The 27,280-nt window shown below is 40.8% G+C and overlaps 4 protein-coding genes across 10 annotated transcripts; 3 read left to right on the forward strand and 1 right to left on the reverse strand.

The window, feature by feature from the left end:
- The first annotated feature begins 706 nt into the window (after nucleotides 1-706).
- On the forward strand, nucleotides 707-2,599 carry LOC103969708 (exocyst complex component EXO70B1). Its single transcript, XM_009383341.3, has one exon. The coding sequence runs from the start codon at nucleotides 707-709 to the stop codon at nucleotides 2,462-2,464; it is 1,758 nt and encodes a 585-aa protein (XP_009381616.3). The 3' UTR covers nucleotides 2,465-2,599.
- LOC135581345 (pentatricopeptide repeat-containing protein At3g18110, chloroplastic-like) lies at nucleotides 1,913-11,751 on the reverse strand. 3 transcript variants are annotated; one of them, XM_065085208.1, is made up of 8 exons: nucleotides 8,114-11,751; nucleotides 7,843-8,043; nucleotides 6,568-6,658; nucleotides 3,688-4,305; nucleotides 3,508-3,608; nucleotides 3,313-3,411; nucleotides 2,868-3,042; nucleotides 1,913-2,423 (listed from the first exon to the last, which is right to left on the reverse strand). In XM_065085208.1, the coding sequence occupies exons 1-4, from the start codon at nucleotides 11,698-11,700 to the stop codon at nucleotides 3,772-3,774; spliced, it is 4,413 nt and encodes a 1,470-aa protein (XP_064941280.1). In that variant the 5' UTR covers nucleotides 11,701-11,751; the 3' UTR covers nucleotides 1,913-2,423; nucleotides 2,868-3,042; nucleotides 3,313-3,411; nucleotides 3,508-3,608; nucleotides 3,688-3,771. The 3 variants fall into 3 exon arrangements, with proteins under 3 accessions (XP_064941280.1, XP_009381613.2, XP_064941281.1); XM_009383338.3 differs by having other exon boundaries at nucleotides 3,694-4,305; nucleotides 8,114-11,717; XM_065085209.1 differs by lacking the exons at nucleotides 1,913-2,423; nucleotides 2,868-3,042; nucleotides 3,313-3,411; nucleotides 3,508-3,608 and having other exon boundaries at nucleotides 4,209-4,343; nucleotides 8,114-11,717.
- A 729-nt stretch (nucleotides 11,752-12,480) lies between these two features.
- On the forward strand, nucleotides 12,481-15,208 carry LOC103969709 (uncharacterized). The gene is made up of 3 exons (XM_009383342.3): nucleotides 12,481-12,703; nucleotides 14,315-14,436; nucleotides 14,538-15,208. Exons 1-3 carry the CDS (start codon nucleotides 12,571-12,573, stop codon nucleotides 14,859-14,861), a joined length of 579 nt encoding a protein of 192 aa, XP_009381617.2. The 5' UTR covers nucleotides 12,481-12,570; the 3' UTR covers nucleotides 14,862-15,208.
- Nucleotides 15,209-17,780: 2,572 nt separating this feature from the next.
- On the forward strand, nucleotides 17,781-26,947 carry LOC103969710 (uncharacterized). Of its 5 annotated transcripts, none has more exons than XM_009383344.3 (12): nucleotides 17,781-17,970; nucleotides 18,142-18,285; nucleotides 18,385-18,721; nucleotides 19,731-19,822; nucleotides 19,982-20,084; nucleotides 20,310-20,572; nucleotides 21,793-21,924; nucleotides 22,008-22,124; nucleotides 22,916-23,065; nucleotides 25,869-26,086; nucleotides 26,188-26,341; nucleotides 26,561-26,947. In XM_009383344.3, the coding sequence occupies exons 3-12, from the start codon at nucleotides 18,517-18,519 to the stop codon at nucleotides 26,777-26,779; spliced, it is 1,653 nt and encodes a 550-aa protein (XP_009381619.2). In that variant the 5' UTR covers nucleotides 17,781-17,970; nucleotides 18,142-18,285; nucleotides 18,385-18,516; the 3' UTR covers nucleotides 26,780-26,947. The 5 variants fall into 5 exon arrangements, with proteins under 5 accessions (XP_009381619.2, XP_009381618.2, XP_009381621.2 ...); XM_009383343.3 differs by having other exon boundaries at nucleotides 18,390-18,721; XM_009383346.3 differs by lacking the exon at nucleotides 18,142-18,285.
- The last annotated feature ends 333 nt before the right edge of the window (nucleotides 26,948-27,280 follow it).

The following is a 27,280-nucleotide window of genomic DNA, read 5'->3' on the forward strand; positions in this document are numbered from 1 at the left end:
AATTAAGCATATAAATGTGACAATACCTGACGTGTTTCAACGTATTGTCACCATCATAACGTTGACATGGTGCGGCGTGTATTTTTGTGTAGGGATGCTAATGTTTCAAGAGAAAAAGGCTTTCCAAGTGTGGACTTTATTTTTTGGTACACGGAATCGATATTCATACACAAAGATTTTGTATGCACCAGTGTTGGATTGAGTCGGTGTGTAGTCGACCTGTGCACGTTGAGATTCGTGAGGGCCTGATGGACCTGGGAAGACCGTATTCCACGGTGAAATGAGTTGATTCCTAAACCGCGTCCACGGTGTCCATAGACCTGATGTGGTGGTCGTTACCATCGGCGGAGCAGGGAAACGGGTTGAGGGCCAGCTGTGTGATATGAGAAAGGATACAGGACCAGCAATCATCCGATCAAACGTATTTCCCATTCGACCTAACGGATGACGAACTTACGGGCCTTATGAAAACGGGAAAACCCTGAACCCTCGACGGAACCGGACAGCTCAGGGTCGCCACCGCGAAAATCCCATTCCAGTGCCCTTAGTCAAAGTCAACTCCGCGCCTCTCTCTCTCTTGCTTCCGCCTTCTTTCGTCCCCTCCTTCCTCCCGTAGGGCTTTCAAGAGGAGAGAGGCAATCCGATTCGACGACACCGTTTCCTTTACCAATCCTGTCTTGCTCTCTTCTCGTCTTTCTTCGCTTCGATGGATGACGGACACGGAAGAGGCGCGACTCCGAGGCGCTCTTCCTCCTCTTCCTTCTCCGAGAACCACATCCATGCCGCCATGGCCCGCCTCGAGGAGGAGCTCCGTTTCGTACTGGAAAATTGCTCCAACGACATCGACGTCGAGTCCCTCGTCGACCTCCGCTCATTATCCGCCCGCAGTTCCGTGTCGATGGGTGATGAAATTGGCTGTTCCCCCGGCGATGAAACCGCCGGCGGGAGCGACTTCAAGGCAGAAAGCCCTCCTTCGCTGGCTTCTGCTGCCGCGGCGGAAGAAGCAGTGGGTGCGGCCAGCACTATCAGGCGGAGCAGCTACCGGTCCACTCGGAACATCCGCGTGGTCGACCTGCTGCCGCCTGACACAGTGGAGGACCTCCGGGGTATTGCGGAGCGGATGTTCGCCGCCGGGCACGGGTGGGAATGCGCTCGGGCGTACTGCGCCGCCCGGAAGGAGGTGGTAGAACTGTGCCTGACCCGCCTCGGGGTCGATCAGCTCGAGATCGGCGACGTTCAGCGCCTCGAGTGGGAGGTCCTCGAGGCCAACATCCGGCGGTGGATCCGTGCCGCCCGCGTCTGCGTCCGAGTCGTCTTCGCCAGCGAGCGCCGCCTCTGCGAGCTCGTCTTCGACGGCCTCACCGACGATGCCCCCTTCACAGAGGCCGTCAAGAGCGCCGCCCTCCAGCTCTTCGGCTTCGCCGAGGCCGTGAGCACCGGCTGCCGCTCGCCGGAGAAGCTATTCAAGATGCTCGACCTCCACGACGCCATGGCCGACCTCCTCCCCGACATCGCCGCCCTGTTCCAGTGCTGTACCTCCTCGGAGCCCATCTACACCCAGGCCGCTGAAATCCTCCCCAAGCTCACGGAGGCGATCCGAGAGATCATCTCCGAGTTCGAGACCGCCGTGCTCCTGGATCCGCCCAAGACCCCAGTCCCCGGCGGCAACTTCCATCCCCTCACTCGCTACGTGATGAACTACCTCGGCCTCATCTCCGACTACGCGCCGGCGCTCGTCGAGCTCATCGCCACAAGTCCATCAGCAAGCTCTCAGTTCTCCGACAATGAACCAGCCGCAGCCGCAGCGGCGCAGATCGACGTCCCGGAGCCGGAGAATCAAACTCCCTTGGCCGCACATCTGACCTGGATCGTAGCTGCTCTTCACAACAATCTCGAGAACAAGGCGAATCTGTACAAGGACAACGCCCTCTCGCATCTCTTCTTCATGAACAACCTTCACTACATCGTCCAAAAGGTAAAGGCTTCCCCGGAGCTCCGCACCATGATCGGTGACGAGTACTTGAGAAGGCTGAATGGGAGATACCGTCAGCTGGCCACAGGCTACCAGAGAGCTACCTGGGCGAGCATCCTCCACTGCCTCAGGGACGAAGGTATTCACGTGGCAGGCAAACTCTCACTCTCGTCGGGAGTGTCCAGGTCGACAGTCAGGGATAGATTCAGGGCCTTCAATGCGGCGTTCGAGGAGGTTCACCGGACGCAGGCGATGTGGTTCGTCCCGGACGCCCAGCTGAGGGAGGAGCTGCGGATTTCCATCTCCGAGAGGTTGGTGCCAGCGTACCGGGGCTTTCTTGGCCGCTACCGACAGCACGTGGAGAACGGGAGGCATCCGGAGGTGTACATCAAGTACAGCGTTGAGGATCTTGAGCTGGCCTTGTCTGATTTCTTTGAAGGGTCCCCTGCTTCTGTGAACAACAGGAGAAGATTCCATCGAATGACTTCATGACTGGGAAGATGATCTCTTTTACTTCTTGCACATTTCCCACACGATATTGGTGAGAAACATAGATGATTTTTTTTTCCCTTACTTTGGGCATGTAATTGCAAGGCTTTATTATGATGATCATCTCATAATACAACACATGATATGTTGTCTTAATGAAACTATCAACGATCAAGCAAAAATTAACTCAGAATTGATGAAAGAGTAATCATGTTCGAAGCAGTACTACCATGTACTATCTATCCAACACCAACCAAGCAAGATAGCTTATTAGAACAAGTAGACGGATCCTCTTGGAATAGATTTTGCATAATTTCGTTGGCATTTACGAGACTCTTAAGACTAACAAACAGAAATCATGCACCAAATAGCAAAACATGGATCAAGACACTTTCAATTAGCTTACCTGTGAGTGTTGTCAATGGAGACGAGCAATGCTTCATAATTTCCAGAACAGAGCATTTGATCCATTGTAATAACTGGCCGCATATTTGGAGCGTGTATCAATCACACTGATCACTGAAGAATGAGTTCTGCCAACAAGTATTTTGTATGGAAAGAGAAAGATTTGCCTTGTTCCACTGCATAAACAAATTCAAGGGATAATAAGAAATGAACAATTTAAGAAGACAGATGAATCGATCATGTACATAACTGCAAGATAACCTTAAACAGGATGGTGATCTAAAGCATCATTTAACAATTTTCTTCTGATAGAATGTGGTACCAAGGTTAACAGGAGGTGCACTTTTTTAATCAGAGCAGGAACTACGGTTTATAAAAATCACAAAATATCTTTATATGGCACATGTACCAGCCTTCTACATGAAAAGATCCAGCATCCTTTATACCTGGTGCAGCCAATTTGATTTGACTGGCAAAAGCCCAAGCTGAACTAACCCGCATTCTCATGTGAAGAAGTAGAGCAAACGGGATCATCAGCTTCAAGACTGCACAGAACCATACAAGGCATCAAATTTCATCTGATCTAAATCCACCTCCGGAATAAGTACTTACGACTACAGCTTAGCAGACAGTTTACTGACCATAATCAGGGGAAGAGCAACAACAAGCTAAGAACCCGAGGCTGACCAACCAAAGTTCCTTGGCATTTTGGCCAGAGCTCATCCATTCCTCAAAATCCCATCTGTTAAATTTCAGATGAGCTTTCAGAAGTATGGTTAATGATATAAACGCAACAAAGAACAATACCAACAAATTTCAACCTTAACTGCTCAGATGCCTGACAGGTATGAATAGGAAGCTAATAGTAATGAGATTTCAAAGCTTCTGCAGAACAACAACTTTCATTAATTTGAAGTTGTTTGTGCTTTATGTTGACGCCTAAGATACTTCCTGTGGAATCTTGTTGGTTTCCTTGACCGAACAACTGCCTTTTCCTTTAACTTTTCCATCTTCTCCTTTCTGCCTTCTAAATCAGCTTGGATGACCTTGTCCCTGCTCTCTTCCGACAATAAGGCCAACCTAGCAAACTTCTTTGGTCTTATTTGTCCTAGTCGTTCATGTATATCCTTAAAGGCTGGGACCAGACCAGCTCTCATGAAATATCCTTCTGTGAGCTTCATTGAATTGGTCTGAGGAAGAGAAGTCGTGTCTTTCAACTCAAGGTCCAAGCAAAAAGAAGAATCTTTCAGCCACATCCGAAGCGAGTGAGCTTTTGCCACAAGGACCCCACTACGTGTTTTGCATGGCAAAAAAGGTGAGCCCATCTCCCAAAGATATGCTTTTAGAGTTTTCTCCAAGGAAACCATGTTGTATTCAGCAGTTCCCGTTATCAAGACAACAGACTTTGGTGACTCAGGAGACCCTTGCAATGAAGCATCCTGTTGCAATGTTTACAGCGCTAATCAGATGCCACTTCCTGCAGTTTGGGTGAAAAAAAAGAAAGTATGCAAGAATACCTTATGGTAGTGAAAGTGAAAACAAATCCTCAATAGTTTGAGGCAAACTAAATCCTCAATAGTCTTTAACAACATCACTAGAAAGGAATATGAAAGACAAAATTGAGTCACAAGTATAACATGATTTTATTATCAGTTGAACAAACTCATTGAAGCTTATTCCTGCAAAGCAAGAGCATCTATACAGAGTAAGAAGCCTCTTCAATATCCAGTAACTGAATACAGACTTCTCAAAATCTCAGCTTACTATTGTTTTGCGAAAATCTCCTACTTGAAAATCGCTACATTTATAAAAGAAAGTCAACACACAGGGAACCCCTCTAAGAAAAACTCAATAGTTAACTGGAACATATTAAATAAAAAATTGTTGATACGTTGGTTTAGTTATGTATATATCTGTTGAATCCAAGAATTATCATGTTGTGGCATTGAAGAGTACCTATACCTTTCAAGCAATGTATCATTTCATGAGTCAGCATGCTCCTACGCTGGCCAGTACAGGCCAAAATTGACGTAGCCATATGTTGACACAAGTTAACATGCCACGTGCCAGACCTTTTAGACAATCATTTCAATCTCTGTCGACAGATGGCAGTTTTACACAATAATCCTTGGTGAACTCAATTGTAGAGTTCCTCATTCATGCAGCTTTACCAATGAAGATAGACCTTCAGAGGACTACTATCACATTTTCCCTCCAGATCTTACACGTATTCTATTGACACCTAGCACAAATGCCTATCTTGTGTGTGGCTATACGTACATGCATACAAACACGTATACAAATGTGTTTATCTACACATATCTATTATGCTTGCATCTGATTGCACCGCAAAGAGAACAAGAATGACATTCCTCTTAGAAACATCCGGAACTTCAGAATTAGCCAAGTTCACATGATCAGTCACATAGTTGTGAAGATCATTGGACTTGCCCATCTACTCTAAAACAAGGTTTTCATTGAACCTGTCAGCTAACTCGACCTGAAGAAACCTCTCAGTTTGCTTCAAGAAGAACCACTTGCTACTAGGACAATCCAGAGTTTTTTTTTTCCTTTAAGGATTTACAAATGGATACGGCAAGACTATTTAGCATGCTCATAAATCTTCTGTTGCATAAAATATTCATCCTAGAGATACGATCAAAGAAACTTGTTTACCTGAAGAAGAGTGGTTCCTCTTAGCAGAAAAAGCTCGAGATGAGAATTGAAGAAGCTAAAAGACTTTATTATGTGTGTTATAAATTAACAAAGAAATAGTAGTCTTTGAATACGTTTCACAAGGGAGCCCATTGTACTATGACACCATAAATTTGTGCATCTGTGCTACTCTAATAAGGTTAGGGATTATTTTCATTTGAACCCTTTTTGAATTTCTATATTGTTGTTTGGACCATATGCGAGCCAAAATGTCTTACAATTTGTTCTGAATAATAGTGACTTGTATTTGGTAGGTGAAACCAACCAAATACAAGTCGAAATGTCTTACAATTCGGCCTGAATAATAGTGACTAGCATTTGGTAGGTTACACCAATCAAGAATTTAATCAGATTCTCATCTAATTTAGAATTCCCAAGGAGTGATGCCAATGGTTCCAATATGTATTCTCCTTACACATGCAGAGCTACAAGAACCTGTGATTGGTATGATTTAATTTAGTGCGAAAGGCCTTCTATTTCTTCAATGAAGAGAGAAAGAAGAGACATGAGGGCAGGCATGTAACCGTCAAGAATTGTTTACAACAAGGTGGGAGCAGCCATGTGCGGGGAAACAGTTACCGCAAGTAGCTGTTTGACTAGGCCTAATAATTACAGGTGGAGTAGCATACATGTTGGCAGATAGGTGATAGTGGGCACTCTGATATCAACAAGAGAATAATGGTTCACAATTTCATGAACAAAGAAAAATATTATACTATGGAAAATATATTGATAATAAGAAGTAGGGAAAAGGGGAAAACTTCGGAAGGGTAAGGTGTGAATTGTAACCATAGGGATAGAGTTTTGTTCTAGTTTCAAATGAGTAAGACCAATTCTCACAATCATGATGTTGCCTACATGGACTTACTGTAACATACATGTAATTCAAAGCAAAAATTTAACCCATATGTGCAAAACAGCAGCAATTGATATGCATAGAGTCGAGAATAACACGTGAAGTTCATGTGAAGGAATAAAATACATACCTGCATATGGTCAAGCCACAAGGTAAGTCCAACAAGAGAAGCACCAGCTGACATTTTCCGGAAATCAGCACCCCAATCTTTTTCTGCAACCCTACACCATTGTTTTGACCATTAAGCTGATAAACTTGGTACTAAGTCCAGTGCTAGATAATAGCACATAACACAGAACTGCAGAATAACAATTGAAATAGAAGAGCGGACACAATGACTGGAAGTTCTCCATAAAGTGCTCAAATGGTGCAATATTTGACATGAGCTAACTTCAAAATTATAATTCTAATTCAATAGTGGTTTATAACATCAAGGAAATAAAAACTGAAAAGCTTTACATATGCAAAATCTTACCCAGAGACAGACCACTTATGTTTAAGATAAATTTAAAGCATGCCATTTTTGTCGTAACTGGTTTTTATCACATTAGATTATGATGATGACCATGAAAACCTCAGTTGGCAGGCCTCACCCTATATGATTGTCCACAAGTTTGATATTTGACTTCTCTATGATCTAGTATTCCACATTTTTTCTGTTTATTTTACTTATTTTTCTTCTCAGAGAACAGTTTTAATTAGTCCAGGTGCCATCCACAAGGGTTAAAAAAAACACATTCTGCAATAAACAGAAACAGCAGGACAAGCTCATTAAAAGAAGTCATATAAGACAACTAAATGATTAAACAGCTAAACCTAAGTGTGCCCAAAAATCTAGATCCAAATAGGACAACCAAGAAATGTTTCTTAACTTTTTATACCATCACAGTTCAGTCCTGTAGGAACAATATAATATCGACCAAAAGGTTCTTGTGGGGATGGATATAAAAGAAAATACATGGGACAATGAGAGTAATTAGTGTAAATGCTAATTAAAGCTCCTTTACTTTTTATTATAGTCAATACAACCATAACTTTGAAGGGCTTGTTCAAACATCTTATTGCTACACTTGTTAAAAAAAATAAAATGAATGCTTAGTCAAAAGTGTAACCTATGTTGGAAAAACAAGCATACTTCATCAAACTAAAGCCCTAAACTATAGTCCAACCCACTACTGCACCAGCCAATGAAAATGCTTCAATAGCAAGCCCCTCTACAAGAACATGAACCTTGTGGAGCACGATACAAGTCAAAACCATCTTCAGCAACTTAATCCTAAAAGAAATTGAATCCTTATCCTAGTTCTACTATACCGGAAGCATGCATGTGAATTTTTTTCTAATGTCAGTAACGAAAATACACTCTAATGGGAAAGATATTGCAAAAGAAAAATATTAGACGTACCGGAAGACATCATGACGATATATGTTTCTAGTGATTGCTAGTTGGAATATCCACAACGCAGTTGCACGGCGCTCAAATGCCCAAAGAAGATCTTCTAACGCATTGACAAAGTTAAAGGAAGCATTATCCTCAAGAGACCCTAATTCTTCCAGTAAATGGTCCACCTCCATGAATAGTGACTCAGCTTTCCCGGTCAAAAGCCTTCCAAAATAGAAGTTCGTTACAGGTCATGATTTAGATCAAAGTGACAAAAAAAAGGCACCTAACATACCTTATAGGGATATCAAAACCATTATTTCCTAATGTACCAAGCAGAAGCATAGCTTCATTTGTTTTCTCACACAAACTTGCAGCCCTAATGAAACATGTCCATATCCTGTGGTCTGGTTCTACACCATCTTTCTTCATCTCCATTAACTTTGTAATTCCCATGTTATAATCACCAACCTTAAGATAAGCATCTATAACAGAACTATAAGGTAATGTAGTAAGTTCCTGACTAGAACTTCTTAAATTATTTAGTACATTCTCTGCTTCCTGAGGCTGCCCAGCAGAGCCATAAGAAACCATAAGCATGTGCATCGTGGCAATCGTCGGCTTAATACCAACCTCCTCCATTTGAAAGAGCAAGTTTTCGGCTTTAGAGTGGTCGCCAGAATTTCTATATACTTTCATCATTATGTGATAGAAAGAGCGATCTAGTCTGTATCCCTTTGATTGCATGCTCTTAAAAAGCTCTTCTGCTTGTTCCCAAAGCTGCTCCTTACAACATGCAGCCAACAAACTTTTGTAGGTATCTAATTTTGGCTCCAGGCCTTTTTTCCTCATATCATTTAGAAGAGTAAATCCTTCTTCAGGCCTCACATCTCTACTATACATCGCTAAAAGGGTATCGTAAGCATCTTGATCCAGCTCAATGCCAGCTTCTTGAATTCTCCGATATATTTCCAATGTCTTCCTAAAATCCTCAATGCTTGTGTACATTTTAAGGAGTGAGTTGAAGATGTTGAGATCAGGTTTGAATCCAGCTTCTTCCATCTCCGCTACCATCGCCTCAACATCTCTGACTCTTTTTCCACGAGAAAGCAAAGTAATCATACTACTGTACACATTCATGGTAGGCAAGTATCCAGCTGCCTTCATTCCATTGTATATCTTCTTTACCTCGAAGATGTTTCCAGCTCTTATGAATGCATCAAGCATAATAAGAATAGTACTTTTGCTTATTTTAAAATTCATATCTTGCAGCTCCTCAACGACGACAAAAAGCTCGTCTAGTCTCCCATCAATAACCAAAGCATGCATGAGGCCATTGATGGAATCTACAGTTGGTGAAGCACCATTTTTAATCATCATATTGAAGACTGCCCTTGCTTGCTCATAGCGACCACTCTCAGCATAAGCATAAATAAGAGCATTCCAGATACTCCGATCGATAAAATCATGCAGTCTGAGTTTACCAACAAAGCTTTCTGCCCTTTGCCACAGCTTTAGTTTCCCATATGTCTCGATCAAAGTGAGAGAAACTGAAGTATCATCAAAAGATATACCAGCCCTTGACGCCTGATCTACCACGTTGTGAGCTGTTTCTGGGAAACCCACTTTGCAGTATATGGAGATCAAACTCTTGTAGATACCTTGTGAAGGCTCAAGACCAAGAAACTTCATATCTGAAAATAATTGAGAAGCTTCCCACAGAAATCCAGCTTCCTCAAAGCATGCAATCATGTACTCATAAAGGCTACAACATTGACCAAACTGCCCAAAATTCAACATTTTCATCTTGTTGTACTCCATCATGGCATCTTCCAATTGGTGATTTTTGCAAAGCATGACTATTGAAGATTCCATTATCAAGCTACTAGAATCAGGTGCATGTTCTCGTAAAAACTCAAGCAGAGATAGTGCACCTGCTTGCATCCCTGATGCTGCAAATGCATCTAAAATAGATAACAAGCACTCACGATCAGGCTCAAAGCCACAGGAAACAGATTTCTTTAACATCTCAGCTCCTTGGAAAAAGCATCCTCCCCTGACAAGAATTCTGGATACCTCTTGTGGACTCATCTTGCACACAACTTCCATGTCCTTAATAATTTCATCTATCTTTCCGTCATCATCTCCCTTTGCGAGAATCCAAAACATAGCCTGGTAAAGGCCCTGATCTGGCCTAAACCCATCTCGCATCATACTCCGGTACAATACCATTGCCTTCTGCATTTCCTTGGACCTCAACATGATATCCAACATTACTGAGTAAGCTACATGGTCAGGCTTGATGCCTGCCCTGACCATACGGTGGAACGTATGCTCTGCCTCAACCCGCATGCCTGCCTTGGCATACCCGCAAATCAGAGCACCGAAAGTCCTCAATGTAGGCCTCACCCCTGCATCAGCCATTTCCGACATCACCTTCCCTGCCTCTGTTATCCTATTTGCTTTTCCAAGAGAATCAATAAGCACTGTATAGGTCACTGCATCAGGATTGCAGCCGACATTTTTCATTTCATCATGCAATTGGACTACTAAATCAAGCCTACCCTGTTTCCCATACATGTGGATTATGGTGTTATAGGTTATCTCATCCTTCTTAAAGCCTGCTCCCACCATCTCATCACAAAGTCTCTCAACCTTCTCCGCATCACACTCCTTGGCAAAAGCAAAAAGCAGAGAATTGTATGTGACAGCATCCGGTGAGAAGCCCCTGTTACCTAGTTCTCGGAAGAGCCGCTCAGCCTCTAGAATCATCCCACAGCGGCCAAACACTGAGATCATGGCGTTGTACGTCCAGAGATCAGGCTGGCATTCAGAGGCCTCCATGTCCTTGAAAATGCTTACGGCGTCCTCCAAATTGGACATACGGGAGCAAGCACTGATGAGGGTGTTGTAGGTGATGGCATCAGGCCTCAGACCAGATCTTCTGACCTCCTGGAGTAGTTCCAGCGCCAAGCCAGGAGCCAAGGATCCCGCCTTTGCCTTGGCGTTAATCAAAGTGTTGAAGCTGACAAGGTCGGGCTCGAGACCCCTGTCCCGCATCGAGGACAGCAGCTCCTGGACCTTGGCAAACCTCCCGGTCCGAGCGTAAACCCCCATCATTGCATTGTAAACCTGGACAGAGAGCTCATCAGCGCCAGCGCCTCCGTCATCGGGGTTGCAACGCTGGAATACCTCGGCAGCAAGGGCATCCTTGTGGGCGCGGCCAAGGACGGAGATGATGGCGGCGAGGAGGCGGGGGCCGGGAGCGTGGCGGCGGCGGAGGGTGAGCCACTCAAACACCTCGAGGGCGCGGGCCCAGCTGGAACGCCCAACGAACTTGACGACGAAGGCGAGGTCAGTGGGGGTCATCTGAATCCGGCGGTCGTCGAGCACGTCAGCGACGAGGGCGGAGGGGGGGAGGGCGAGGATCTGGTCGGTCAGGAGCTGGACGCGCTGCCGCCAGTCGCGGGCGCGCTTGAGGGCGAGCTTCGTCATCTTCTTCGCGCGCGTCCGGCTCTGCTTGCTCTCCAGGGTCTCGAAAGAGTCCGTCCTTGGGACCTCGGGGGGAACGGGACGGGCGTCGGGTTCCTCGGGTATGGAGAGGGGGGTTGGGGTGGAGGGGGCGGGGGCGGGGAATTGAGGCGGACCAAGGAGGTCGTCGAGCTTGAGATGGGGCCAGCGGACGGAGGGATCGGCGCGTGGATAATGAAACTCACGGGGGCGCGGATGGGGCTCCGCGGGGACGGCGGCAGCAGCGGACGAGGACGAGGACGAGGCGGCGGCAGTGAAGGTGGAGCAGCGGGAGGAAGAGGAGGAGGACGAGGGCGACGGAGAGGAGAGGGGGAGAAATGGCGATGGGACGGCGATCGCCATTAGTGGCATGAGAATGGCTTTGGGAGAGGACACAGCGATTGAGGCGCGAGAGCGAAGAAGCGGATGAGGTTTACAGATTTATTATGATGTGTAACATAAATGTTTTTTATTTATTTATTCATTTTATAAAAAAGACTATTTTTTAGAATAATAATAATAATAATAAGGTATATTTGACCCTTTTTCTTTTCCATCTTTATTTTGAGCGACAACCGAGAAATTTTATTGTTTCGTGAAATCTATTATGCGTTCGATAAAAGAACATTTTTACACAAAAATATACCATTTTAAAAAATCAGTATGATCATTTTCCATATTTTGAGTTTCTTGTAATCGAAAAGGTAGAGTCGGAGACCAATATGTCCGTCCGACCGCTGAAATGTTGTATGTCTGATGGTGTTGGTGATCCTCATCATCATAATGGTGATCATGATACCAATTGACGTTGATGCTTACGATGATCTTAATCCTTTTGGAAACAAGACATCATCATGCCCGCACGTTTCCTCTTTGACTAATGAGGTCAATTGTTGTTGATATTTATGGTTTACTGGATGATCGATTGCTTATGGATGAGTGTTTTGCATGATATTTGTGCTTGCTACATGTTGTTGCACGGTGAACTTGTGATATGATGATGTATGCTGAATTTTATCTTCAAATAATAATAATAATAATAATAATTGTTATATTATTATTATTATTATTATCATTATTATTATTATTAGGAGATACCTAAGTATATTCCGTCGAGATGGTCAAAAGGGACATTCCATGTCCTCAGGAGTATTTTTCTGATTCTCTTGCGTCTGTCGACTGGCAACAGGTGGAAAGCGTGCATCTTTCCCGGTGGCGCACGCAGCTGCGGGAGATCTGGGGATGGGCTCTAGCAAGACGGCCTCCGAGGTCGCCGAGATGTTGGATCTGAAGCCCCACCCCGAAGGTGGCTTCTACTCGGAGACCTTCAGGGACTTCTCCATCACCCTCGGCAAATCTCAGCTGCCACCCCGCTGTAAGACCTCCTCCAAGATCCCTCTTGTATCATGGATGGACTAGTTTGTTTTCTGGCCTATCCGCTTCCGATTCCAAAGACAAGTGCAGGTTATTTTCTTGTGGGAGTTTTAAGCTGGCCTTAACTCAGTTTGGGCATTTAGAATGGGCAGCCACCAGTTTGACTTTGAATTGTGGCACTAAATCTATGGTTAGATCACAAAATTGCTGTTGGTCTTTGCTTTGGTAGCCAATATCGGTTGGTATTGTCACGACTACTGATGACAGTTCTCTTGTTTTCAACATTTGATCTTCTGTCTTGTCATCTGTGTTCTTGAATTCCATAAACAGTCTGATACATTTCTTACTCTCCTGCTTTCCCTTACCCCAAAATGTTTTTTTAATTTTCTGGCAAGGGCCGTGCTTATCAATCAAACCGTTGAATGATGGGTTTCCATAGTCTTCCATCCAATTTTTGCTATGTCTGATTTATCAGCGGTCAGACAATTGCAACAAACTTTTACCTTCACATGTTCACTATGCTATAACAGATAGGAGTAGGTCTCGATCCTGTCCTGCATGCTGTAGAATACAGCAAGTCCTTTTCAGCACAAGTGTCATCCATGATTATTATGTGATAAGTCCTTTAGTTCCATCAATATAATCAGACATGATCGTTATCCCAAACTGTCATTTTTGGATTCTTCCTTGATTCACACTGCATGAGACTGATGTTGCATCTTTTTTTTTTTTTTAGTTTGATTTATCATAACATGAAAATATCAGACAAAACTTAAATATATGTTATGTTACTGATGATCTTCTCAAAGGTAAAATTCAGTTTAAAGTTTATCACTTGTGAATGCTGAGGGACTTACAAAAATTAGGCAGAAGACTGCCTAAAAAGACATTTTTGTTTATGTATTCCTTATATCTCCGCTAGTAGCTGTGAAAATCTGGATAAGCAATACAAGGTCAAAGTGGCAAAAGCTACAAGTGTTTGCTCTCCAATGATATCATCTTTTTATTTTTTATTTTTTGCTTAGTTGACCTGTGTGTCAGTCAACTTTTCTCAGGGCTAGTTAATTTTACTTAAGTTATAGCAAAACTTTCAGATGGTTTTTTTCTTTTATCTTGGTTATCTAATATTAATTACACTTAGAAAAGAGAAGTTGTCCATGTTGCCTCTGAAACAATATAACTTGGCTCACTAGTCCAAGCGATAGCATTGTATATATTTCTCCGATGTGTAAGTATCAAGCATTAACACAATGCCTGGATTTCCGAAGATCAAATGGGATTCGATTGACCTACATAAGATGATCACAATCATTAGTCGTTTTCACCCATTATCATATACACCTATTCAAATATTGGCTGTCAACAACACACAACAACAACTTTGTGGGATTTTTTTCCCACCACTGAACTCTTCCGAGAGCACTATGAAATCCTAGATGATAAAGGTTTTGGCATCAAAAGAGAGTCTATAGGTAAAAATACAAACTCGGATTAATTTTAAGATACTATGTCACTGCAGTACACCTACACATCTTCGTATTCTTGCCTTATGTTATTGCAATTCGTAGATAAATAGCTTGGCAGTTTAGAGCTTCTGACAAAATATCTGCAGACAAGGTCGATCGTCCTGTGAGCACATCAATCTATTTCTTGCTTCCCTCTGGAAGTGTCTCACATCTGCACCGCATCCCTTGTGCTGAAACCTGGCATTTCTACACTGGAGAACCTCTTACGGTGACAAGACTATATCCAGCTCTTGCGTATGCTGCATATTGTTACTACATGATTGTAACCATTTATAACTCATTGTGCCTCCTGGCATGTATCTTAATCAGATCTTCGAGCTACATGACGATGGGCATATCGAATTGACTGTTCTTGGTTCAGATCTAGATGCTGGTCATCGGCCCCAGTACACTGTGACACCGAACGTCTGGTTTGGTTCATTCCCAACATTAGATGTCGCATCGTTCGCATCTGATGGCAGTCTTCTTGTGAAAAGCCCGAAAAGGGATCCTGAGTCGCATTATTCTCTTGTTGGTTGCACATGTGCCCCTGCTTTCCAGTTTGAGGATTTTGAGCTAGCCAAGCTCGCTGATCTGAAAGCTCTTGGTCCCCATGCAGAACCCTTCCTCAACTACCTTGTTCTTCCCAGCTAAGGAGGCAGAGGTCTCTCTACCCTGTGGCACAAGTATGAGCTAGTTATCAAAAGCTGATTTCTGATTGAGCACTCTGTCAGGGAGTTCTCCAAGTCAGCTTTAGTTCTTTGCTATTGGAAACACTGTGATTCTAAAAGTTCACTTTAGTGAAACTGCAATACTCTAAATTATAATTGCCTACTTCTCAAATGCATTGAGATAGTCGACGAAGGTAATTGGAAATAAGGTCAATGCATGGTCCCGAACTTGTTATTGTTTTCTTTGAGAGCAATCTTTATGTGCCATTTAGCAGTTGATGAAATTGCCTATTGCAAGGCAGTAATAAATTTTCATTTCTAATTTGTTCAGTAAGTATTTTTAGTTCTCTAATACCATACTTAAGCTTCATATTATTGAAGTTGCTAAAAGATATAATGTAGGGTCTATTTTTGAGATATTACACTCATTGATCTTGGAAGGTGGAAATATGAATAAAGAAAAATGTGATTTGTGTTGGAATCCTCTCCCTTTTGTATGTTTGAAGATCTGAAACTAGAAGCTTTTTTGATAAATCACTGTGTATTTTGTAGAGAGACATTATTGAGTAAATCACTGTGCTTTTTTGATGCAGCATGAAGCTTGATGCAATGCCTCAAAAACAGCACGAATGTTACAATTGACAATAAGGGAACAAAAGCATGTATACAGGACTTATCATGAAAGTATTGTAGCATTCAACAATGATGGCCCACTTCCATTTTATATATATGGATCGGATTACATGTATTATATATATTTTTTTTATAAAAATAAATATAATGATATATTATGTCAAATATAAACATGCATCTGATAATATTATCGAAATGATTTTACTAATACACTGAACAAAGGAAGATGATAGGGATGGAGATGAAGAATCTAATTAATACACTAAACCCTGGATTGATTATTCTTGAAGTTGATAGGTCAATTAATTTATCATATTAGATCGTAATAATTAATAGGATTTGAAGATTTAATATCATTAGAATTGAGTGTATTTGAATTTCTTTTTTTAAAGGTTTGACTAGTGAGTCAAGTGTTTCGTTCAGATTATGTAACTATGCTTTTGAGAGTAAAATAGATACATACTAAAAAGAAAAAAAAAAGAAGAAAAGGAGTGATGTCCCATGGTAAAAAGTTTTAGAACAAGGGAAAAGGATGTTGCTCACAGAGTCAAGTCTCTCTCTCTCTCTAGAATCATTACTTTGTAGATTTAATCGACTCCTATCTTTGGTCAAAAAGGAGGAGATCACTCTTCTCTCCTCTTTCTTCCAATGCTTCATGCAGTGTTCTCATGCTCAAACAACAGTCTTTCTTTTGAGAACGTCCAGGCCATCATCAAGTGTGGATACTGTTTGACGGTCAGCACCAACAGCACATTCCACTCGTCTCACCAGCTTCCTTTTGCAGATTGTGGTCTCGTCCTTTTGATTCGTTTTGCTGCAGCAGGGAATCATCACCTCCAACTTCGTGGACTCCACTCACTTTTGCATGTCTGCTTCTCATCCCCCTCTTTCCCCTCCCTCGAAACACCTTGTCAGCCTCTCATTCCAATGGAGGTGATCTGTTACCTACTTTATGGCGGGCATGTTCTTTCACATACCTAACATATTTATGCGAGCTCTCCTGGTTGCCATGGCTGGTGATGGGTCATCTTCAAGTTGGATCAACATTGGTAACACAAACGAAGTCTGATGTCGGTATGTTAGACAGAAAGAATTGAAACATGATGACAAACTATATTCCTTTCAGCCACAAAATGGAAGAGCTCACGGCTTGTTCTTGGATCAGCAGCTGTGGCTGTCACGGAGCAGTGGAGCCAACCATGTATTTTGCATCTCATAGCACTGGTTTGTTTGTAGGCCGACCACGACATTAGCACTCTGTTTCTTTCAGTCACAAAATGGAAGAGCTGATGGAATCGCACAAAGCAGCAGATCACATGAACCGTAGAGCCTCCTATTAAGCTTGGATCGGTAGCTTCTGCAAGCTGCCACAGAACAGTTGAGAGCTCGATTACCATGGCTTCTGCTTCAGCTAGTTTGCAGTCCAATCCAGAGCACGTGTTTCTTCTCCCCAGTCGACGGCACACACTCTTTCCGGTCAACGGCTGCCGAGCCAAGGTGTGTGATGGTGTTGATTGCTGCGATTGCTTTATTGTTGAGGAAGACGACCTTGAACTGCAAGGAAAGAAAGGTGTTGGGCAACCATAATTGCCCCAACATGTGGCGCATCCTCGAAAGCAGAGTAAACAAGCCTCAACACGACTCGAGATATCATCCACGATCGACAAGGCTTTTGTCTTTTTAACTCACAAAACTAATTTACTCTGCTCTCAGCAGATGATGCAAAAACTAAAACCAAAGAGAGAGAGATGAATTTTATTAGTGATTGATGAAAATAATATTAATAAAATAAAAATAAATAAAAAATAGATGATCAAAGTAGAAAAGCCATGTCATATATAAAAGGAAAATTAAAAATTGATAGTGGTGAGATTTGGAATAGATTTGATTTATCAATAGAAAAAAAAATATTTTTATTCATGAATATTTAGATATACTTTACTAGAAACTATAAATAAGAATTAAAACATTTATAATTAATTAAAAAAATAAATATTACTGTAAAAAGATCCAACATTATGACATGCTGCTGATGGACATGAAATGATAAATACTTTTAAAATAATTAACCACTAGAAGACTAAAAATGTTGCCATAGTAATTGCTGATGTCAGTGGTACTCGCTGTTTCCTGTTTGAGATGGACAGTGGATCACAGAGAAAACTAATTACTTCATTAGTAATTGGCATTACGGGCAAATTAACACAGACCTAATTGTCCATTTAAGTTAATGTCCTTAACCCGCATTTAAAACCACCCCCCCATTCCCCCCTCGGCAAAAGGAACCTCCTCTCCCCACAGGCCACGGGGAAGTCTTCGCCCCCTCTCTCCTTCTCGACGAGGAGAAACGCCTTTAATCCTCGAAAGCAGCGACTTCCATCCCCTCTTCTTTCCCCTCTTTCAAGGCCCCAATTCCTTTGACCTCATCATTTCCGGATCTCGGCCTCGATCTTTATCAGGTACCGGATTCTCAACCTTTTCCTGTGGTCGTGTCTTCATGTGGAGGGCGCTTCATTTCACCTTGGATCGCTCTGCGGCGATGCTACCGTTGGTGGTGGTTGTCACCGGATAGGAGCTCGTTTCTGCTTCTCTTGATGTTGTTCGACCGTTTCGGCGGTGTAATTTTGTAGGATCTTGGTTTCTTTGCGTTTGTTCTGCACGTTTACTTTTTGGTCTTCACCGATGAAACATCAGAGCTGGACCAGTCTTTTCTTTCGGCGATCCGATATCTTGGCGGGAGTTTGAAGTTCGAAAGATTGGGTCTTTTGGGATAGGTTGTAGAATTTTTTCTTTGCTCGACTTCCGAAGAAAGATTGTTGAAAAGGTTGAGCTTTCTACCATAACTTTCTAAGATTATTCGTGGCTTTTCTTAGTGCAGAGGTGACGGTGAATGGTGATGTTCGAATCACAGAGGAGAAAGGTTTAGGTGGTTTTGCGATATTAGATCATACTCGCTCTGCTCCAAATTGAGGGTTTTTGACCATGTTGAAGAGATTTTCGTTACTATGACGGGTGGTAGTGTGGAGGTGGTAAGCAGCAAGGGCTGTTCAAGGCTTTTTGTTGGTTCTTCCACTTTCCTCCCGAGTGCCAGTAGTCTGAGATTCATGTCGATGATGTCCCCTGCTTCTTCATCCCTTTCTGAGCCTACTGTTCCTCTGGTCAATGGGCCTTTCGCTGGTCTTGTCATATGTGTTACTGGTCTCTCCAAAGGTATTTAGAATTTCTTTCTTTTTGCTTATGTTAGTTTTCTTCACTTGATTCTAAAACTCCATTCTCTGGTTTATGTATATGCTCCTCATGCAATCACCGTTGTGGAAATCGATATTACGCATCGACATAATAAGAGTATAATCGTTTTTTTCTTAGGTCTTTCTCTTGTTGGTTGTGGACTACCCCAAAATTCTCTTTGAGCCGGAGTATATTTAGGGTGGTCGTTTTTATTTTATTTTTTTATTATCCTTGAGAGTTCAACTACTGAAAAGTGTCTCATATTTGTCTCGTACATACTGTAAACTCTTCATGGTGTCATATTGACAACAACTTGATTTGGCCTCCAACCGTGCTCTCATTTTGTTCTTCAAAAGTTTGAATTAAATTTCATCTTTCTTTGTTACCCCCATGGAATTACTCCATGTGATGTCAAGATCACTGTCCTATAAATGTCCGTAGAAGCCTCAATATGTTGGCTCTCCTTCATGTATGTTTTCTGTTAATTTGTTAAGACTTAAGAGCATCTTTTTTTTTTATTTTTTTAGGAGCTCAACTAGGTTTTACTGTAAAAAATGCTTTCAGAACTTGATATTAGCTTTTATTATATTGAAGGATTATTAATAAAATTACATTGTGATTTTTTTTGCTTTTAGATATTGATGCATATGTTGGATTTTGATTATATTATTTCCAAAATGGTAAATTTCCTTTAGACCATTACTTAAAGGTCACTAATTCGTTACAGCTAATTTGTTATTAGGTCGCTCTATATTACTTCATTTTTGTGCTCTTGGAGACTAATATATCTATATGGGTAATACCTTTCAAGTTTGCTTTTCTTGTAGGAGTTTGTTGTCAATTCACCATTTATTTGCAGTCTTCTGATCTCCAGGGTGTTCTTCATATATGCCATCCAATTAACCATGCACGTGCTCTTACAACTTCTGACATTTGCAAACTTCATCTGAATCTTGCACTTAAAATCTCATCATTTCCTTTCGTGTGACAGAGGCAAGAAAAGAAGTTATGGCTGCAACTGAGAGACTAGGTGGTCAGTACAGTGCAAGCTTGCATCCTCAATGCACACATCTAGTTGTCCAGATATCCTAATAAAGAACTGCAATTGATTACTGCTTCTGTTGAATTCTAGTTTTCACCATCAAAATTTTAACAATAGCATCATTTTTCCTTGTCTTTAATGACCCAGTGGATACATTCAATGTTCAATCGTAGACTATTGTTGGCCCTTGACAATAGTACAGCTTTAACGGGAGAAAATTCGAACATGCGCTGCAATATGGATCTAAGAATGGCCTTTTTATTGTTACTCTGGGCTGGTTTGTGGACAGTGTAAAGAGAAATGGTGAGCATTAATTATGACATTTTTATACCAGTCCAGTTGCAGAATGATACAATAAACTTTCATTTTCATTCAAAATATCTTTATCATTTTAAAACTTGACTTTTTAAATATTCAATATTTTTGTGTAGTGCTCAAGCAATGTATTCTTAATTATAGCCATCATGATTTTTGAGCCCCTGTTCAAATAAATCTTTTATAGTTAATTGTTGCTTCTGCCTGCAACAGTGAGGCTGAGTGAGTCTCTATATAGTGTGAAAACCATTGGAGGGAATGGCTTGCCATTAGGGGAACTGAATCGACTTGTTGCCATTCCTGGCAGTGCAAAGTCCTGCCTTCCTAGTCCAGCTTTAGGGGATGAAAAATCTTCAGGTAAGGCTTGGCAACCTCCAGTACAGCCTCCCAAGAAGGAAGATACAAATGGTGGATCTGTGTTTTCCAACAAATTTATCTTTGTTGATCCAGAAATTTCAGATGAGCTGAAGAAAAAGGTAAGAAACATGGACTTTTCAAGTACAATCACATTCCTGTCATATCGTACTGAGTGATTAAAAAAATATATATATAACTATTCGCAGCAATTAGTCCCTAATTTCTAGGGCAGCTTTATTGTTCCTTGCCTATCATTTAGCTGTGTTAAGGTATTTCAGTTTATCCTTTTCTTACTGACCTCTTCGCAGATGTGTTGATGAGTGTAAGGTCAAGTTTTGCTTTTTAACATGTTTAATGTTAATGCTTCGACGGTTTTAGTCTGTCATATGTCATCAATAAACCTTTTCTTTTTATCATGTTTATACATGCATCCATACAAGACACTTTTAAGTTTAGATTTGGCTTATTGCTAAGAAAAGTGGAAAGGCCATGTATTCAAGTTTTAGAAATTAAAATGCTCAAGATAGCATACATAAGAGTAAACAGGAGCATACTTCTGGAATTTGGTAGGCTTGTTGCATAACTATGTTAATGACTGTGGAGCCTTTTTGGTATCAAAACCAGTGTCTGCCATACCGATTCGTACCGCCCGGTACGGGCGGTACATACCGGTCCGACAGGCCAACGGTATGCGGACCGCTCGGTACCGGTCCGCACTGTAGCAGTGCTACAGTGCTCGGTACACCTGGGTGTACCGCTCGGTACACCGTACCATACCGGTACCGAGCCCAAGTCAAAATACCGGTACGGTATAGTATTGCGAACCTTGATCAAAACTGTTGTTTTTGTCAGGTGAAACATTGGATATTTTTAGTCTGTCGTATGTCATCAATAAACCTTTTCTTTTTATCATGTTTATACATGTTTCCATCCAAGACACTTTTAAGTTTAGATTTGGCTTATTGCTAAGAAAAGTGGAATGACCATGTATTCAAGTTTTAGAAATTAAAATGCTCCAGATAGCATACATAAGAGTAAACAGGAGCATACTTCTGGAATTAGGTAGGCTTGTTGCATAACTATGTTAATGACTCTGGAGCCTTTTTGGTATCAAAACTGTTGCTTTTGTCAGGTGAAACATTGGATATTTTCTCATATGTACTGGACATGGAAACTAGTAGTCAGGAAAGCTGGTTGGTATTATGGAAAACTCAACAGTTTTAAGCTTTCTCCCTTCCAACTTTTGTAACACGTTCCCATTGACCTTACAACTTTTGTAATAAGAATATATTTGGCAATGCATATCTCTGATGTTACTTATTCTTTTGACTTTTAACAGGTTATTGAGGCAGCTAGAATAGAGGGTGCTACTTTCTTGAATGACTGGTTTATTGGCTGTCGTGCAAGTCATATAGTTTGTGAAGGTCCTTCTATCCAAAGATACATGGGTCATGCTAACAATCTTGTAACTGTAAGTCATGTTGCATCAATATCTTTGATGTCCCAACATGAAGTGGCTGACTTAATGCCTTGCTTGTTCGCGATGTGCATCAGCCACTGTGGGTGCTCAAAACAGCAAAGGAGAAGTGCATGCAGCGGCTTGTGCACTTATCTTCTGACCTGGCTAAGCAAGCCAGCGTGATGCTTGAGAATGCTCAGACAGCTGGAGAGGTAGTTCTTGTTCTCTTTTGATATTAATTTGGCTTTCATAATGAGATACAATGTTGGTTTGATATCCTACTATATTTCATTTTCCTCTCGATTCTTTTTAGTAGTTATCGATAAATTTGACCTTGCTGCAAAATTTCACTGTAGTAGTGGTATGTGCAATGTTTACTAACCGACAAGACCTAAATTACTAAATACATGTTTAGTTGCTTTTAATGAGCATGAAGCACATGCAATTGTCAATAGTGTTTCTCAGGCACTTGCGCCTACCATCAAGATAGGAAGTACTTATAAGGCTCAAAGGTTTTCCATTTAACTTATATACTCTTGAACCTACATGCTAGATTATAAACATAGTTTCTTACTGCTCTCAAAGTTGTCAAACCTTGTCTAGCAAGATTGATAACTATGCCAGATGGCCTTCCAGGGAAAAAACCTGGCAGAATATTCAAATTGTTAAATTAGAAAAATTAGCATCTTAAAAGCACTTCGGCCCTCGTAAGTCTACAACTAAGCAAGAGTCACAGAGGAAACAATTAATAAATCATAATATTCAGGTTCATATTTGAGTGCTTATAACTGAAAGACCGATTTTTGATATCCTCTTCTATAGATGTTCAGGTCTCTTGTCAGTTCGACATTTTTTGTTGATTTATTCCATCAAGTTTTCTAGATTTATTAAAGTTGGTCAACATCAAGACATTTTTCAGCCTAAATTATACTAGCCATCTTGCTGGTATTTACTTTTATCTTATATACAATATTGGTTTTATAATAATTTAAACTTTTTTTAGGTTGGCTATGGAGGAAGTGTCCATCCTGTTTCTAAGAACTCTAGACACTCTCTTGCAGAAGGAAGAAGCAACGAAAGCCTTGAAGAAAGGCAGAAGGCAGTTGAGTTGGCAAAACAGGGTGTTAGAAGTCGTCGTTGTCGCCGTATTCAAGTAATTGTTTTGCCTTTTATACACTATGTTTTAGTAATTTACACTCGACTCAAGAAAAACATCTCATTATTTTCTTTTTGAGGGGTGGTGGCAGCATGAAGATTGTGTGATTGTCATTGCCTCTCAGATCAAAAGGACAGTTTTACGTGACCCAGCTATCTTTTATGGATTATAATATTATTCAATTACAAAAATTTAGTGTCACTAGTTTATAGGATTTTTAAATGCATTTGTCTGTTACTAGGAGAACAGAAACAGAATTTGTTAGAAGTAATGCCTCTTAGGTATGCAAATTCAATATAAGGTGGAAAAGAAGTCCACAAGCTATAAACTAGAGACTAAAGCTACAAAATTAAACTAATATTATTGCAGAAAAATACTGAAAATACCAAAGGAATCACAAAGAGATGTCCTAACATCCTTTTATGCTCAGAAAGTCTTCTTATTTCTTTTTCTTTTTTTTTGTTTCTAGTAACTAAACTCCTAGTTAGATTAGTGAAACTAACACTAATAACTTCTTCAATTAAAGCATAAAAAAGATTCCTAGGACCTGCTCGTGTCTTGTACAAATTATTTGTACGCTCTGTTGTGTCCATAAAGAGTGTTTGAGCATCACACACTGGTTATTGACTCCTGTTCTAGCAGGAAAACAACACTTAAATATTTGTTTCTTTGGCCTTCTTTCATGATGTACTTGTGGGAATAGGACTCTCAGAAGCTTTAGGATATACTTCGTTAAACTAATTTCCTGTTGAGTAGACCACTCCTTGTTGATGTAGGACTCTTGCAGCAGCATGCGGGTAGGACTCTTGCAGGCAGGCAGCATTCTCATTCTGGGATTGATGCTCCAAACATAAAGCCTACATTTTATAACAATGAGTAGTTTTGACTTTTGAGCCTTCTGACTGCGAATGTATGTACCTGTAGACGTATCAGAGAAGCAAGATGGGTTAATTAGGATTAGTGGAACAAAAGAGGTAGAGAAAGACTTGAGCGAACTCTATTGCAAGCAATAGAAAAGAAAATTTACTGCTATTGATGTTGCCGTAGACATCATTGGGCTGCACAACTCTGCATTAGCAGGAGCCTCACGTATTGAGGCACCGTCTTTTGATATTGTTGCAACAAAACTGCATTGATCGTAAAAACAATTTTGCAGGCAACCCAAACAGTCCGGGCTATATGCTTTTTTATTGACAAGCTGCTGTTGCTGCATGTTTTAGCAGATAACTTTTGTTTTCTGCCTCGATTGCTGGACAAACATTATTTAGGTTTCTTCCAAATCTTTGTGAAGCGACAATTATATACGGTCACAAATGCTATAACTAAACTTGCCAATCAATTACGGACAAACTTAGTTTCGTAATTCAAAAAATAAAATTTCGGATACCAGACTCATGCTGGTCCATGGCTGCACCTGTACCGGGCCAGTCCTTTATAGCGTTATGGCATACCGACACATGGTACACTGGAATGTAGCTGAGAAGAAGAGGTGGTGAGAGAAGAGAAGGAGAAGAGTCGGAGAAGAGGAGGGAAGAGGGGGCGCTGGAGGAGAAGAGGAGACGGGGTGAGAGAAGGAGAAGAGGAGGTGGCGGCTGTGGGCTTGGAACAGGCTGTAAACCTGATTCACAGGGTTTACCACTCAATAGTAAATCCTGTTCACAAATCGGGTGGGTCTGCATTCCAGTCCTCCCAGTTTGTCAAACTCCGCTTGGTATATTAACATTTGTGGAAACTATTATTTGTTGTATGTTCCAACTTAAATTTTGAGAATACATGTTGGTCACAGATTCCTAACAAGTGAACATTTAAATAAGTAGATGCTACATAGTTTTTTACTTTGACATGAAGAGAAAATTTCCTTAAAGAGATAGTTTATGCTGTGTCTTTTTTAACCTTATATGTCATCTTTTCCCTTTTTTGTTATGATGCAGACATGAGCCTGTGTTTTATATGCCATGTCATTGCCTTTGGGGACACCAAATTATTCTTTGCCCATTCTTTCTCATATATATCATCTCTCTGAAACACGGGTTGCACCTGTGTTTTTCTCTGTTTAGTATTTTTCATATTTCTAACAAATAATAGTACAATCCTTTTAGTTTAAGTTGGATTAATTTCTCTTGTTCCATCTGACAAACACTGTTGATTTCAAGTTGCATATGGGGACTCAAATGGTGATTTACTAATCCAATTATGTGTGAAGTTTATGAAAATCTTGCATTCATGATTTTGGTTACTGATTATGACTGGAAGAGGGGCATTAATTTCTGCTGACTGTGAGATGCTTTTTTACGATTGCCTTTTAGCATATTGCTTAGGTGGAAAACTTTTAATTACAAAGATGCTTGAGTGCCTCCGTTATCATTTGACTGATGATGTGTGTTGGAAACCTCCAGAGAAAGTCATTTGCAATGTTTCTACGAAAGTCAACTGGATGTATAGTTCAAGTACTTAAGTTATTATTTGTGGTCCTGTTGCTTCTTCTCCACCCTCCTCGAGTGGTATCATTTGGGATAAATATTCTTTTTATTTTCTTTATTGAATATTAAAGAAATAAGATTAAAAAATGGCATCCTTTTGAACTTAACCAATGCATGGATGAGAATCATTGCCTATAGTCATCGCAATGCATAAGCAAGTTATGATACATTCCAGTAATGTTTGCATGTTTAAAATTTTCATTTATGCATCAGAAGCTGCAACAATTCTATTATGTAACTTGAAAGTTTTTAATCCTTTCTTTCCAAAAATTACCTAAGTGACTTTACATTGATGGACAACATTATCCACTGGAATTCAGTCATGTCAAGTTCCAATTCATCCAATCACTCCCAGCAACCTTTTGGAATCAATCTGCTGGACAGTGTCTGAGCCAACCTCATCTGCCCGTATTTATGTTGAGTCGTCTTCAACAGAAGACACTAGTGAGCAACATTCTTTTGATTACTTTAATGCAAGAGGTGATGGTAAGGATTCTGAAGCATTATTGGAGAACTTCTCACGGCCACTAAGAGAAAGGTATTTAGTAAGAACATTTGGCCTCTTTTCACTTTTTGGTTTTGTTGGCCAGATCTCTTGAATTTGGTTGATGGTCTTTACTTGAATCCATGTGGTTGCAGCGAGAAGATGGAAATAATCTTGAAAAGTCACTTCCTCACTATACTCTTCCCGGTCGATCGCTTTGGTGAACTAGGTCCCTTGTCAAGAACATTCTATGGTGATGGTGGTTTTACATCTGTACAGATTCTGGACCATATCTATAACTTTTATCAGGTGAGCACATGGTTTACGACTTTAAATTAAGGCTTGTGTTTCTTTAATTTTCTTTTTGTGATGTTCCTTGTCAAGGCGTGCTATGTTGTTGTTCAAGGAATTGTGAGGAACACCATCTAAGTGATTTTTATCTCAAAATAATTGGATTTTTTTTTATTAATCTAAAGGAAATTATACAGTCTCGTAATAACCTTGTGTTTCTGTTACTTGTGTTTTCAGGAGAATATGTCAGCAGAAGAAATAAACCTGGCAATGCACACAGACTCGAGGCATGCTGATCGGCTTCGATCACTTTATACAAGTAAAGAATCAGTGGAACAAGGAGCTTTGACGTTCAAGCGTATAGATTTTCTTGGAAGCCGAAGAAGTTTCGAAACACTGAAGAGAGTAAGTGGGGAAAATAATGGCAACGTATATGAAATCCTGGTTAGAGCATGAATACCGCATTCATGTACCGAAACCTTTCATCTTTTTTCAGTTTCTTTTTGTGTTCTATATGTGCTCATGAAAAAGAACTATTGGTGTTTGTTCTAAATGGTAATAATAGTGAATATATTGTCCCAATAGCTGCAAAAAAAATTCATGTAGTTGACTTTGTTTTTTTTTAATTGTTTTTGTTATTATTATATTGTCCCCCTTGTACTAAATACTCGGTTTGCGATGCTTTAAGCATCCATCAAATATTATGGGTTGCCATTTTCCCAGTAGCGAAAGCTCTTTAGTGGATACAGTCCTCTCAAAAAAAATCTAAGAGTGGTATTATAAGGGGCATAATTTTCGGAGTCAGTAAACTAGTGCTTATCAATCCATCATCCACTCACTTCATCTTTAATAGCAATATTTCAGATTCAATCTTGAAACACTGGACTCATATACACTTGATCAGTTGGAACACAATTGTTTAATCCAAGAATAGTGGAGGTCATAGAATTAAGGATC

This window comes from Musa acuminata, chromosome BXJ1-10 (genome assembly GCF_036884655.1).
Source record: "Musa acuminata AAA Group cultivar baxijiao chromosome BXJ1-10, Cavendish_Baxijiao_AAA, whole genome shotgun sequence".
Taxonomy (NCBI): Eukaryota; Viridiplantae; Streptophyta; class Magnoliopsida; order Zingiberales; family Musaceae; genus Musa; species Musa acuminata.

Excerpts from the sequence above, each read along its gene's own strand:
- LOC103969709 (XM_009383342.3), top strand. The coding sequence starts at position 12,571 with ATGGGCTCTAGCAAGACGGCCTCCGAGGTCGCCGAGATGTTGGATCTG. Across the intron at positions 12,704-14,314 it reads ATCTCAGCTGCCACCCCGCT|ACAAGGTCGATCGTCCTGTG; the intron begins GTAAGACCTCCT and ends AAATATCTGCAG. Across the intron at positions 14,437-14,537 it reads ACACTGGAGAACCTCTTACG|ATCTTCGAGCTACATGACGA; the intron begins GTGACAAGACTA and ends TATCTTAATCAG.
- LOC103969708 (XM_009383341.3), top strand. The coding sequence starts at position 707 with ATGGATGACGGACACGGAAGAGGCGCGACTCCGAGGCGCTCTTCCTCC.
- LOC103969710 (XM_009383344.3), top strand. The coding sequence starts at position 18,517 with ATGACGGGTGGTAGTGTGGAGGTGGTAAGCAGCAAGGGCTGTTCAAGG. Across the intron at positions 19,823-19,981 it reads GCACACATCTAGTTGTCCAG|AGCTTTAACGGGAGAAAATT; the intron begins ATATCCTAATAA and ends TGACAATAGTAC. Across the intron at positions 26,342-26,560 it reads ATATCTATAACTTTTATCAG|GAGAATATGTCAGCAGAAGA; the intron begins GTGAGCACATGG and ends TTGTGTTTTCAG.
- LOC135581345 (XM_065085208.1), bottom strand. The coding sequence starts at position 11,700 with ATGCCACTAATGGCGATCGCCGTCCCATCGCCATTTCTCCCCCTCTCC. Across the intron at positions 8,044-8,113 it reads GGTTTTGATATCCCTATAAG|GCTTTTGACCGGGAAAGCTG; the intron begins GTATGTTAGGTG and ends CTATTTTGGAAG. Across the intron at positions 6,659-7,842 it reads TATCGTCATGATGTCTTCCG|GGTTGCAGAAAAAGATTGGG; the intron begins GTACGTCTAATA and ends ACAATGGTGTAG.